The sequence below is a fragment of the Spinacia oleracea genome, chromosome 3 (assembly GCF_020520425.1).
Source record: "Spinacia oleracea cultivar Varoflay chromosome 3, BTI_SOV_V1, whole genome shotgun sequence".
Lineage (NCBI taxonomy): Eukaryota > Viridiplantae > Streptophyta > Magnoliopsida > Caryophyllales > Amaranthaceae > Spinacia > Spinacia oleracea.
This window is the reverse complement of record NC_079489.1, coordinates 43,462,198-43,476,351: the sequence shown is the minus strand read 5'-3', so window position 1 is coordinate 43,476,351 and position 14,154 is coordinate 43,462,198. Positions and strand designations below refer to the sequence as shown.

Below are 14,154 nucleotides of genomic sequence, written 5' to 3'. Positions count from 1 at the left end.
CCAAGAGCACACGAGCATTGCCCGCGCGCGCCTAGCCCATCGCACCGCATAGCATGCCATCGCTCGCCCATCGCTCGCGCGCCATGCCTCGCTCACACGCGTCGCGCGCCATGCCTTGCGCATGCGCATTCCGTACCCGCAGCCTAGCTGCCCTCCGTTGCGTGTGTGTTGTGCATCGTGGGCGCTCGACGCCGCAAGCATCGCGCTTTGCTTCATCGCAGCCCCGCAGGGGCCCGCCCCTGCCTTACCTAGCGCGCACGAGGCACGCAGCTCGTGCTGCTGCCCGTGTCGCATGGCACGGCTCCGCATAACGGCCTCGTATGGCTTGACGAGCCATACTTCCATCATGCCCATGTTCGTGTTTTTGGTTCGTAAAACGGACCAACCTAATTAAAATTAAATTTTAATTCACGAACTTGCATTAATTTTATTTTTCAAAAAAGTTACGATTTAATTTTTCGAAAAACAACGATTTTTAACGATTTAATAAACTTTAACGACAATCCAATTTCGTAAAATTAATAAATCAAGGGCTAACAATATTCAAACTTTTAAGAACGATCGAATCAACTTTAAAATTTGAACCTTTCATTAATAAAATCCGAAATTTTACATCGGTCATAAACAATTAAATTTCAGATTATTAATAAATTGGTTTAAGTGCGATTAAAATTAACGAAACCATTCAAAAATTTTATCCAATAATTTTTAAAATTTTCCACTGACCCATGAAATTATATCCCCTTTCCCAATTAACCGAATTATTAATCCATAATTAAATAAAAATCAATTAGGGTTGTAAATTTTACGAATTGGGGAAAGGCAAAATTAGGGTTTATACTTATCGGAAAAATCTGAAATTTTTACCATAGATCAAGCATGTACCCAGAAACATTGTTTCAAAATTTCAAGAAATTCCGAGTAGTTTAGGTCGACCTTTTAATTGAATTACTGTCCGACACATTTAATTTTTAATGAAAAATTAACAAAAACGCCCAAAAACTGATGCTTCGAGGCCTGTTTTCGCAATTCTATTCCCATTAAATGATCTTAGAAAATCGTTTTCCATCAGATTAAGGTTTTAAAAATCGAAAAAGCGAATATTTTTTATTTCGGAACTGCCAATTTCGCAATTAATCCCATAATTCGAAAAAATTCCGAAAAATCAACAAAAATTCCAAAAATTTCGACAATGCAAAAACAATAATAATCATGCTAATTCATGCTTTGAATACATAAGGCTCTGATACCACTGTAGGGGAATACAGTTAAACATAATAACATGTGCGGAACAATCCCCAAAGCCAGGAAACATGTAAAAAGCACAGATTAAGCAAACTTACATTCGAAGCGTGTTTACCACAATAATCCGTCAACGAACACGAACAAAGAACTCCACTAGTCGTTCCTCTACTTGGTTCACCGACACGATCAGATCCGTCTTGATAATCGTAGCTTAGACAATTGATCAAGAGATTTGCCTTTTGGGATGAACACACTATGGAGGCACAGAGAGAATTAGGGTTCTCTGTTTTCTCCTAGGGTTGTGTGTAATCTGAATTGTGATTGCAGTAAGTTGGAAATTAGGTCATAAGGTTATTTACATAACCTTACTAACCGACCAAGCCATAAGGCAAGGCCGACTAGCAAGCCCTCGCAGCATCACACGGACACGCACAGCGAGCTGGGCCGTGGGCCGCGCTGCTGCTGCTGTGTCGTGGTCTTGGCCCGCGCGCGCACACAGCTGCTCGGCGATGGGTCAGCGCTGTTGTGTCGCCTTGCTTGCTTGCCTAGCGCGCGCGCCCATTGGCCTTGAGTGCTTCGTGCACTCGGCTCGTGGGCCGCTCCTCGTATCCGCGTTTAATATATTTCCGATATATTATTTATCGTTTCGTATACGACGAATCCCCGTCGTACGATACGATTTATTCGTTTCGCCCAGCTTACGAATATTCGCGACACGATATACGATTCCGATGCAAGGTCGTATCGTATAATACGTTTCCAACTTAAATCCCGAAAGGCTATTAAATGAATTTCCGATTCATTTAATCCGGTGATGTGTTACGTGTCATTGGTGTGACCTTGTAGGTTCAGTCAAGAGTAAGTTGTGAGTTCAATATCCATTAGAACTCACTGATCGGAAGCATTGCTCCAGCTAGCTGTTCCGATCACTTGATCTCACTGAATTAATTGTTCGCAATTAATCTGAACCTTGGTATTAGACTTAATGCACCTTTGGTGAAGGAGATATTTCCTTCATGCACAAGTAGCACGTTGTCACACTAGTCATGAATATGAATGCGACATGCAAAGTTCTCAACCTAAGGTCGGTCTAAGTTTTGTATGATGCAAGTGGTTGTCTTAGGGTGTCAAAAGGTACTCGCTAAGAGACGGATCCGGCGACAACTTTCACATTCGCCTAAGGGACGTGTGTGTCGGCAGACGGCCTCCATACTTGACATCGGGAATGTCAAGTAAATGCCAAGTTTCGGTAGGCACGGAAATGGTCACACACTTTGGTCGGGAACCGTATGGAGAGTCATCATTTCGTTGCCCCCGGGGCTAGCCCGAATGTAGAACACATCCATTTGGGCAAAGGTAGAAATTCATTTTGCACAAATATGGATTTCGAAAAATGCATGAAATGCCTAGAAATTGAAATTGAAATCGTACTTGAATTTTTATTTGTAAAGCTCGTTTTTCGACATTCGTTCACGAGGTTTGGGAGCGTCCTTCCAGATTCAAAAATAGACTAACTCCCAACACGAAAAGTTGAGCAAAAGTGGGCAACAAGCCACTGTGAGCCACTGTCTTGGATGCAGGCAGCGGCGTTGGGCGCAGGGGCTGCGCCTGGCGCCAGTGCTGGCATCCAGTACTTAAGCAGATTAGTCGCTTGCTGCTCGAAATTTGCTCCCATTTTCGAAATTGAAATTAGTAAAGTCCCCAGTGGAGTCGGCAGAATTGTAGGGGTTTTTTTTGTGCACTTGTTTCCCGTTCTACAAGATGGGCGGTTCTTTAGAAAACCATTGTATTTTTGTACCTCGAAGGAGTCTCCACCAAACATTGTTTAAAGTCTCGTTTAGAAAGACCGCAAGTGACTCTATTTTGGATAAGGCTTTGAATCCTCGAAACGGATGGGTGAGATCCGGGCACGGGAACGAAATGCTTATTCCGCGAGCTTTAGAAATATTCAAATACGTTGGCACGACATTTTCGAAAATATACCCTAGATTAGACTATGTGGGTTTGAATTTAGAGCAAATAGAATCTCTAATTGTATGGTTGTCACTTTGCTTTAAAGATTAATTTAAAGGAACCTAAGACCGGTTTGTCCAAGAAATTATCTTTGTTAAGCGTGGCGTAAACTTGTATTTTGTTATATTTAGCATGTGCGGTGATGAAAGCAATAAAGCAAATAAAGCAACATCACAATACTAAATAAAGTGCGGAATTAGTAAATACAAGACCCCCTAGAGATGGAATAGGGAGTAGGTCCACATTGCCTAGAAATGGACTAGGCAAGTAAAGATGCGGAATTGAAAGTGCGGAATTGAAATTGCGGAATTGAAAGTGCGATATTGAAAGTGCGGTATTGAAATTGCGGTATTGAAATTGCGGAATTAAAAGGTGCGATATTGAAATTGCAATATTGAAAGGTGCATAATTGAAACTTGTACTTGGGAACATGAGATTCGAAAGCCAAGCGGCTCCTTAAAAATAAGTGCGCCCGACACGAATTCAAAGCCAAAAATCTCAACTTGGGAGAGGTTGCTCAACCCAAGTATCCTAGACTTTGCATATTGAACTTGAACTTGAAAGCTTGAATATTGAAATATTGAACTTGAAATGCTTGAACTTGAACTTGAAATATTGAACTTGTATTTGAAATATTGAAACTTAAGAGACTTGAATCTCAAAGATCGGGCCTTTTAATGTTGAAAAGGTTAGATCTTTGATATGCTCTTACTTGAAAGGATCCTAGTTTAGGGAAGTAGTCATGAACAACCCTAAACATGGTGGGATCTTGAAATTTGAAAGCTTGAACTTGTATATTGAAAAATGGAGTTTTGAATCTCAAAAGACTAAACCTTTAAGAATTAAATTCTTGAAAGTGATTCTAGTTCAAAGAGGTGATTGCAAGCAACTTTGAACATCCTTGAATCTTGAAAGTTTGCATTTTTGTATTTTGAAAAGTTTGGATTTTTGAAAAGATGTATGATTGTTGCAAGTGACATTTTTAATAATAAAAATGCCAACTTGCTAATCATTTTGAAATCAAAAAGACATGATTGAATATGCACTAGTGGAAAAAACTCTATAGGTGGCCACTTAAAGGTTGCCCTTGTTTAAACAAGGGCAACCTTTGACAAAAAAAATAAAAAAAAAAAAAGAAAAAGAAACATTTTCATTTTCTCTCCAAACGTTTAAGCGCAACTCTTGGACATTTTCATTGCTAAACCTATGCCAGCGCCAGCTTCTCTTGTTCCCTGTACTACAACATCTCCCCAAAGCCACACACCACTCTCACGTACACTCACCCACCGGCGCCCCTCTTCACCGTCGTTGTCTCTGCTCTGCTCTCGCATAACATCCCGCTGGAGGATGAGATATTCGAAGGTCAGTTCTCCGTTTCTTTTTTCTCACTTTCTGTATTGTCCTGTTCATTTCGTTTTCATTTGGATCAATTAGCTCTTTTTGTTGGATTATTGGGTTGTTTTGCGCATTTGTTTGATCCCTTCAATTTATGTTTTTGTTAATTACAGATTTTAATTGTTGATTTTGGAGAATGTTAGGTTAATGGGGGATGAAACTGTGGGAAAATGTTGAGTGACAATTGCGAGCTAGGGATTTCAATTGCTGTTGCAGTAAATTAGTCAAGCAATCCCCCTAATTTAGGTTTTCGCTTAGGGTGTTTCTAATTGACAGATTAATTGGATTGAGGACTTGAATTTAGTGTGCACGAAGTATTATGATTGTTGTCTTCAGAACTTTGAAGAAAAATGTACATGTTCATTTTTGGTTTGATTTTTGGTTTGATTTTTGGTTTGATTCAGTGTGTATCTGATGTTGATATTGCTTCTGTGCTGCTGTCTTGCTATGGTATGTTGATATTGCTTCTGTGCTTCTGTGCTGTTGTCTTGCTATGGTATGTTGCAGGCTGGTATGGTGCTTCTGTGCTGCTGTCTTGCTACGGCTGTTGCTGCTGCTACTACTATGCTGCTACTCTGCTGTCTTGCTACGGCTGCTGTGCTGCTACGTCTGCTACGGCTGCTGCTACTCTGCTGCTACTCTGTTGTCATGCTACGGCTGTGCTGCTACGGCTGCTGCTGTTGCTGATACTCTGTTGCTACTCTGCTGCTGGCATATCTGTTTTATCCTTCATTCTTATCTACCTTTCTCTGAGTGTATATGCTTGACTTATTATTGTGTCTTCTATTTCAGCATGATCTTACACCAATTGAAATTGCGGCTAGGGAAGATAATCTTGCAATTGTAGACACCCTCTTTGACTTTACTGCTCCTATTCCTCATATTTCGACCTGGGACGACTTTCATGGAATATACGACTATATCAACTCTCAGGAAGCAAAAGATCAGGTTATTATTATGCAACCTATATTGTACCATTTTATATATTCTCAAAACCAAAAAAAAAAAACTACTTATGTTAGTTTTTGGGGTTGCATTTGATGGTTTATTGTTACCATGTTCCATAACTTACAGCGGGAACTCCAAGCTGAAATAAAATTTTTAGAAGCAAAAGAAAATGGAGCACAAGCCACCAGAATAAATGATTATATGACTGCAGTTTACTGGTATACAGAGGTAAAAAAATTAAAACTGAACTATAACTTGGCCTTCAATTATGCTGCAATCTGAGTATTGTTAGTATGCTGCAATCTTTTTGATGCTGTAATCTGACTATTACATACACATTTGGTACCAGATTGGGGAACTTTCCCTTGTGCCAAATTGCACAAGACTTAAGTAGTAACAGCTGCTGAATCAGGGTTTGTAGGGTAGCCATGTTTTCTTTATATTTGTTCTGGAGTTGAATAAAGATTTTAGTGCAAATGGTTGTGTACACATTTTTTTCCATAGTTGATGGTTTTATAGTTTCTAAGCGGAAGGTATTTAGTTGCTACTATCTGCCGTTTTGCCAAATGTCTTTGCTGTTGGATTGATTTTCATTTTTTCTTTCCAGGTTTGGTTCAGGACAAGCAATTTGTGAAATTACTTGTACTGAACCGTCCCAAGCAATTGAATGCACTCTCCCGCTATATGGTACTCCTCTCCATCCCTTTTGATTCTTTACATTTGGTACCTCCATTATGACAATCTGCCATCAAAAGAAAAAAGAAAAAAGAAAAAGGAGAATTGCTAGTAACAAAAAATGAATTATTAAATGCTTCTATTAATAGGTTTTGGTATGGCTAATCACTTGTTCGATTGTACTTGAACCTTCTCCTAGCAAAGTGAACTTGTGCAAAATTCTTGTTTTTTCCTTTTAGATAGATCTATATAATACCATGGTTGAGAAGGAGGGTACAGATGGTGAAGCAGAGGCTCTGAAGGCCTGTAAGATCTGGAAAAGGTACATAAAATAGTATATTTATGATGTATTATTAGGCTAGAAATTAGTTTAAAAAAACTATTCGCCTATAATTGGAATGAACCGTCAAAAATGTCATTTTGGGCCAAATATGACCTATCGTAATTGCCATGAAATCTGTCACTTAGTTTCTCTTATAATTTTCATATGTTCTTCATTTTTCTTTGCGCTATCGGAATATTATTGATATCGGAATGCTTCTCATGTGACTTTTATGCGTTAATATGTGGTGCAAGATACAACTAATGTTAATAACTCATTTGTAGCTCTAAAAATGAGCAAACGAGCAAAAATAATATCGCAATGAGAAAGTTGACAATGGACCAAAGGCCTGTCACAACTGATCAGTTTCTGATCTGCACAGTTACAGATCAGCAGCAGCAGATCAGCAACTGAACTGATCAGTTTCTGATCTGTTCAACAGCTGATCTGCTGCTGCTGATCTGCAACTGAACAGATCATAAACTGATCAGTTCAGCTGCTAATCTGCTGTTGTTGATCTGCAGCTGAACTGATCAGTTTCTGATCTGTTCAACAGCTGATCTATTGCTGCTGATCTGCAACTGAACAGATCATAAACTGATCAGTTCAGCTGCTGATCTGCTGCTGCTGATCTGCAGCTGAACTGATCAGTTTCTGATCTGTTCAGCAGCTGATCTGCTGCTGCTGATCTACAACTGAACAGATCAGAAACTAATCAGTTCAGCTACTGATCTGTTGCTGCTGATCTGCAGCTGAACTGATCAATTTCTGATCTGTTCAAATATTAGATGTTATATTGCTGTCTTTTTATGAAAAGGCTCGGGAATATATGCTCGGGACTATACATGTTAACTATTCGCCTATAATTGGCATGAACCGTAAAAAATGTCATTTTGGGACAAATATGACCTATATCGTCCCAAATGGGCTTACGTGTGCATAAAGAACTTGAAATGAATCTTAGTAAACTCTAACTAAGCATATGAAACATAAAAAAGATTTAGAAAGTGTCATTAGGTTCATTTGTTGGTAGTTGGGATTGAAAATTCCATTTTTGGCTATAAATGACCTATATCCACCTAAATTACCCATAGGCGTGCATAACGAACTTGAAATGAGTTTAGTAAACATATAAATAGTCATATGAATCATGAAAAACGTTTAGAATATGGAAATAGGTTAGTTTGTTGGTAGTTGGGATCGAAAATGCCATTTTGGGCCATAAATGACCTATATTGACCCAAATGACCCATAGGCGTGGATAACGAACAAGAAATGAGTCTTATAATCATATAACTAATCATATGAATCATGAAAACGTTTAGAATATGGAAATAGGTTCGTTTGTTGGTAATTGGGATCGAAAATGGCATTTTTGGCCATAAATAACCTATATCGACCCAAATGACCCTTAGGCGTGAATAATGAACTTGAAATGAGTCTTATAATCATATAACTAATCATATAAATCATGAAAAAGGTTTAGAATGTGGATATAAGTTCGTTTGTTGGTAGTTGAGATCGAAAATGCCATTTTTGGCCATAAATGACCTATATCGACCCAAATGACCCTTAGGTGTGCATAACGAACTTGAAATGAGTCTTATAAGTATATGATTAATCATATAAATCATGAAAAATGTTTAGAATATGGAAATAGGTTCGTTTGTTGGTAGTTGGGTTCAAAAATGCCATTTTTGGCCGTAAATGAACTATATCGACCCAAATGATCTATAGGCGTGCATAACGAACTTAAAATGAGTCTTATAAACATATAACTAATCATATGAATCATAAAAAACGTTTAGAATATGGAAATAGGTTCGTTTGTTGGTAGTTGGGATTGAAAATGTCATTTTTGACCATAAATGACCTATATCGACCCAAATGACCCTTAGGCGTGCATAACGAACTTGAAATGAGTCTTATAATCATATAACTAATCATATAAATCATGAAAAAGGTTTAGAATGTGGATATAAGTTCGTTTGTTGGTAGTTGGGATCGAAAATGCCATTTTTGGCCATAAATGACTTATATCGACCCAAACGACCCTTAGACGTGCATAATGAACTTGAAATGAGTCTTATAATCATATAACTAATCATATAAATCATGAAAAAGCTTTAGAATGTGGATATAAGTTCGTTTGTTAGTAGTTGGGATCGAAAATGCCATTTTTGGCCATAAATGACTTATATCAACCCAAATGACCCTTAGGCGTGCATAATGAACTTGAAATGAGTCTTATAATCATATAACTAATCATATAAATCATGAAAAAGGTTTAGAATGTGGATATAAGTTCGTTTGTTGGTAGTTGGGATCGAAAATGACATTTTTTGCCATAAATGGCCTATATCGACCCAAATGACCCTTAGGCTTGCATAACGAACTTCAAATGAGTTTCATAAACATATAACTAATCATATGAATCATGAAAAAGGGTTAGAATGTGGAAATAGTTCGTTTGTTGGTAGTTGGGATCGAAAATGCCATTTTTGGCTATAAATGACCTATATCGACCCAAATGACCCATAAGCGTGCATAACGAACTTGAAATGAGTCTTATAAACATATAACTAATCATATAAATCATGGAAAAGATTTAAAAAGTGTACTTAGGTTCATTTTTTGATATTTGAGATCGAAAATGCCATTTTTGGCCAATTATGATCTATATCGAGTTAAGTGAGCCTTAGATGTGCATAAAGAACTTGAAATGAATCTTAGTACACTCAGAAAGTTGTTTTCGCGACCAATATAATTTCTCTTTTTGCATATGAAACTTAATTTAATTTATTGGTTTGCATGTACGTTGTTCTTTTAAAGGTTTTCACAACTCCAAGGGAGGGGCCCTTCACCAAAGAGGAGTTGGATGAAGTTCGAGACAAGTGGGCTACTTACTTCAACGATTGTGAATTACCCTCAGTGTAATAATTAGAGCAGGCTTGTAGTTATTCGTGACTCTTACATTATTTTGTTATTTATCGATTTAATTAATTACATTTGAATTAATTCGGAAATATTATTGGAAATTTGAAATTTATATCATTTTTGAGGAATGTCAAGATGATGTTTGGTGAAACAGTATTCTATAAATTATAATGCAGAATTTTATATTGCAAAATATCAGGAATTATATTGCAGATTTTTTTTAAAAAAAAAAAAAAAAAAAAAAAAAAAACTCAAAAGTTGCCCTTGTTTGCAACAAGAGCAACTTATGTGCAGCTTATAAGTTGCCCTTGTTTCAAACAAGAGCAACTTATGTGAAGCTTAAAAGTTGCCCTTGTATGTGACAAGGGCAACTTATAAGTTTCACATAAGTTGCCCTTGTTGCAAATAAGGGCAACTTATAAGATTATAAGTTGCCCTTGTTAAGGGCAACCTTTGATAATTTCACAAAAGTGACCCCCCATATGTTGCCCTTGCAATTGGCAACCTATAAGCCTATTTTAAGGGCAACCTATAAGGTTTTTTCCTCTAGTGATGGTGGGATTCGGAATTACCTATTTAGGTTTAGGCAAGAATTCCTTTTAGAGCTCCTAATTGCTTAGAATTAGAAATTTTGTATGTGTTTTTGAAGGGTTTTTGATTTGTATTTTTAGGCGTAATGCCAGTATTACGACGTTGTATTTTGTTGTGCACCCCCCTTTTGATGCTGAAAATGAGGGGTATTTATAGGAGGAAAGGGTGCAAGACGCCAGCACACGCTAGCGCAGCAAGCCGAGGCAGCGCTGGGCGCTGGTGACGTGGCGTGAATGCTGCCAAAGCAAGGACGCGGGCTCCGTCCTTGTTTCATCTTTTAGTGTTGTACCTGTGAGGGGGTCGAAAAAGCACGAGGCTAATGCGTGACCTCGTCCCTCGTGGGTGTGACGCTTCTTTTTTGTCAAATCAAGTGTAATTGGATTTCCTGTGAGTTTACACCCAATTGATTAGTAATATAGGAGTCGCCATTCAGTTTTTAACGACAATGAGAAAAACTGACAAAACCCGGTTATCGTGACATAAAGGGAGTGCAATTATGTTTGACCACGACGGCCGTAGGTTCCCTTGTGATCCCTGGTGGTGGGGATCGCTCAACGTACACCCGCAGGGTAGAGATTGAGGGTTCGGGGGACTGTAACTACCGAGAGGAGTACTCGCTCTTCGATAACTCCAGAGGCAGGATATCCTTACTAGCTCAGCATAAATAATTGAAGGGACATGTGTTAACTATTAAACTAATCTGAGTTGATTTTAACAATATGCAACATATAGTACTAGATCGAGCGCGATTATCTGATTTAGATTGTTTTAAGGGACCTAGCATGATAATCCAATTTCCCAAAAATATCATATTTATTAAGCGTGATCGAACAATCAGATTTTAGTTAGTTTAACAGTTCATAAAAGGGCGAGGAAAGCAATTAAACCATGGAAAAGGGACACATTACGACGCACCCTTGAGAGGTGCGTCACGGTTCTCAGAAAACTAACCACTTTGACTTTGCTATTTCTCCTTTTATTTAACGAATCTCAAATTATGGGACGGGATACGTTCTGTTCGATTTATGGATCGATTGCGACAGAACGCGTGATCAGTTTTGCAGCGTGAGGCTTAGGCTTAGGGGTTTAGAGTCAATACTCAGAATATAATTGTGTGTTGTTGTGTTTTTTTCACGTCGAACTTAGGGGTCTATTTATAGGAAAGAGTGGCGTAGAAAGATAGATTTTTAGGAATTTGAATACGAAACGGATGAGGAAAAGAATCCGTCCCAGGTATTTTCGGCGCCCAGCTCTGGGCGTCAAAGATTTCGGCGCCCAGGGCTGGGCGTTGAAAATAGGGTCTGGCAAAATTCTTTGTCAGATTGGACTCTAGAGTACGGAGTTCATTAAGAGACTTAATCCGAGTTATTTGGTGCGTATCAATTTACGACGGAATGCGTCTGGGCCCTTTACGAACTCTAGGTTCGTTATGAGTTTAATTAATACGTTAACTCTTTTATCGAACTGCGATAGGAATAGAATTCCTTTTACAATTTCTATCTCTTTTAGGATTTATGTTGGAGTGAAACACCTAATTCTGACAGGTTTCTATCTTTTTATTCTTACTACTTTTAGCAACTACCCTTTACGGCAGTTACTATTTTTAGCAAGTTTCCATAAATAGCAGGCTTCGGGTGAAATGAAAAGGGTGATTGAGATTCGTTATTTTATAGGAGATGCGTTGCCAAGTGGAGATTTACGTTTTCATCATCGAACCTTCCCTTTCGGGAATGGGGACAAAAGTAGGTGTCTACAGTTAGCCCCCACTTTGACTGAGTCTTGGAGTAGACGATGGTCAAAGTACTAGACGGAGTGCTCCACACAAGCCATGGTGACCTATTTTTGCGAGGGTCTCACGAGCCCCCGAGTGATAACATTTGACTTAAGGGTCATCACTTGAAGTGTCGACATATCCCTCACGTGTCATTGGGATTTTTCAACGGATAGTATAGAAACTCCCTCACTTTGTCATTGGAAGTATCTAAAGAGGCGTAGAAACTCCCTCACTTTGTCATTGGGAGTAGCTACAGATGTTTTCGAAATCAAAGCTATAAAGTGTAATTGGGCCTGGCCAAGCCCAACCACGAGGTAAAAATGTTTTTAAAGATTCTCATTTTCAAGGCTAGTTAAACGAGAAAACCCCCTTGTTTTTATGGGACGTAAAACGAAGGAAAATCCAGCACATCGTTCTTTTTTGGAAAAACGGAAAACCAATCCTTTAATTTTTGGAAAAAAGGGAAAACCAATCTCATCGTTCTTTTTTGGAAAAACGGAAAACCAATCCTTTAATTTTTGGAAAAAAAGGAAAACCAATCACATCGTTCTTTTTTGGAAAAACGGAAAACCAATCCTTTAATTTTTGGAAAAAAGGGAAAATCGGTCCTTTAATTTTTGGAAAAAGGGAAAACCGATCCTTTAATTTTTGGAAAAAGGGAAAACCGATCCTTTAATTTTTGAAAAAAGGGAAAACCGATCCTTTAATTTTTGGAAAAAGGGAAAACCGTTAAAGGTTATCGCTGCAGCGACTAAGGACCTGCGCGGCTAGTGGCGCAGACCCCGCCGGCTAAAGATGGCGAGCCTGTCCGCTAAGGGTGGACACCCCGTCCGATAGAAGTGGACGAATCTGTTTTTGAAATTTGAGAATAAGGACCTACGCGGTTTGTGACGTAGACCCCGCCGGCTGAAGATGGCGAACCTGTCCGCTAAGGGTGGACACCCCGTCCGATAGAAGTGGACGAATCTGTTTTGAAATTTATTTTGTGTTTATTTTTTGAAAATAAGGACCTACGTGGTTTGCGCCGTAGACCCCGCCGGCTGAAGATGGCGAGCCTATTTCATTTTGTTTTTTGAAGATTCTATTTTTCGAAAACTGAGGATCTGCGCGGCTAGTGACGCAGACCCCGCCCGCTGAAGGTGGGCGAGCCGTGTCCGCTGAGGGTGGACGTCCCTGAATTCGTTTTTTCGTTTTGGAACTCGCGTGGTTCGGTCTTGCCTTGATTGAGGTGGACAAGTCCCTATTTCATTTTTTTTCTTGTGATTTCTCTTGGGGATTTCTTTTTATTCATTCTTGTAGGAGCGAATTCTTTCGAGGGATGCTCGGATTTAGTTGCAACCTGAATGTGGGTTGACAACGTTCTTAGACGGCCCATTGTCTTGTGGTCAACATCTTTCCATGGTTTTGAGCTAGTTTTTACGGCTCAATTTTTCCACTACCTGGGTCCTTGATTGGGGGACCATGTATAAGTATCAACGGCGACCTTTGTCTTGAGGTCGTAAACCGGTTCTTTTTCTTTTGAGATTGTCCAAACACGGGACTTTGTACAGCGTAGTCTGAGAATATTGTTTTAACTTTGCATACTTTCTTTTGAAATATATATTTTCTTTCGAGCCACCAAGCACTCGTGCTTGACAGTCATTTCTTGTCAAAGGGGTTCCTTGGGGATACACAATTTGTGATGTCCTTGATCATGTTTGGGATTGTGCTCGTAAGTGCGAGCGATCTTTGTAGTGTTGTGCTACTCTTGACAATGTCGTGAGGTGCGACTTTCAGTAAGGAAATCGGCAATTTTCGAGTCGAATGGATGCGGCAGGGCCCTATAGAAGTCAGAGCTGTGTTTTGGGCCTGGGCTCATTTTCGGCGCCCAGGCCAGGGCGTCAGAAATGATTTACGCCCAGGTGGGGCGTTGAAAATGTTGTTTGGGCCGGTCTTTTGATGACAAAGTTGGCCTCTTGTTTTTTCGTTTATTTCACTTGGAAGTTCTATGTATTCTCTTTTCTTTTGTTTTTTTCTTTGTTTTTAGAACGTGATGATTTTCTTGAGAAGTCGTAGCCGATTGGTGGACTACGGTGCTTGTCGCTTTGGGGCGATTATTTTAAGGAACTGTTGCTCTTAAGGCGTACAGTTATTGCGACAGTTGGGCGAGTCTATACGGCCCGAGAAACATACCTTGAGGCGTAAGACTTTGACCGCTCTTGTTGTTGTATATTCCTTTTGAACACGTTCGTGAATGTTCGATACTTAGAATGAT

At 39.2% G+C, this 14,154-nt stretch overlaps 1 protein-coding gene across 3 annotated transcripts; it reads left to right on the top strand.

The window, feature by feature from the left end:
• The first annotated feature begins 4,368 nt into the window (after positions 1–4,368).
• LOC110798963 (uncharacterized) lies at positions 4,369–9,686 on the top strand. Of its 3 annotated transcripts, none has more exons than XR_008929346.1 (6): positions 4,381–4,620; positions 5,161–5,601; positions 5,728–5,829; positions 6,209–6,288; positions 6,520–6,598; positions 9,431–9,686. XR_008929346.1 is itself a non-coding variant. In XM_056838018.1 (5 exons), the coding sequence occupies exons 2-4, from the start codon at positions 5,413–5,415 to the stop codon at positions 6,233–6,235; spliced, it is 318 nt and encodes a 105-aa protein (XP_056693996.1). In that variant the 5' UTR covers positions 4,369–4,620; positions 5,161–5,412; the 3' UTR covers positions 6,236–6,288; positions 9,431–9,686. The 3 variants fall into 3 exon arrangements, 1 of the variants encoding a protein (XP_056693996.1); XR_008929345.1 differs by having other exon boundaries at positions 4,421–4,620; positions 6,516–6,598; XM_056838018.1 differs by lacking the exon at positions 6,520–6,598 and having other exon boundaries at positions 4,369–4,620.
• The last annotated feature ends 4,468 nt before the right edge of the window (positions 9,687–14,154 follow it).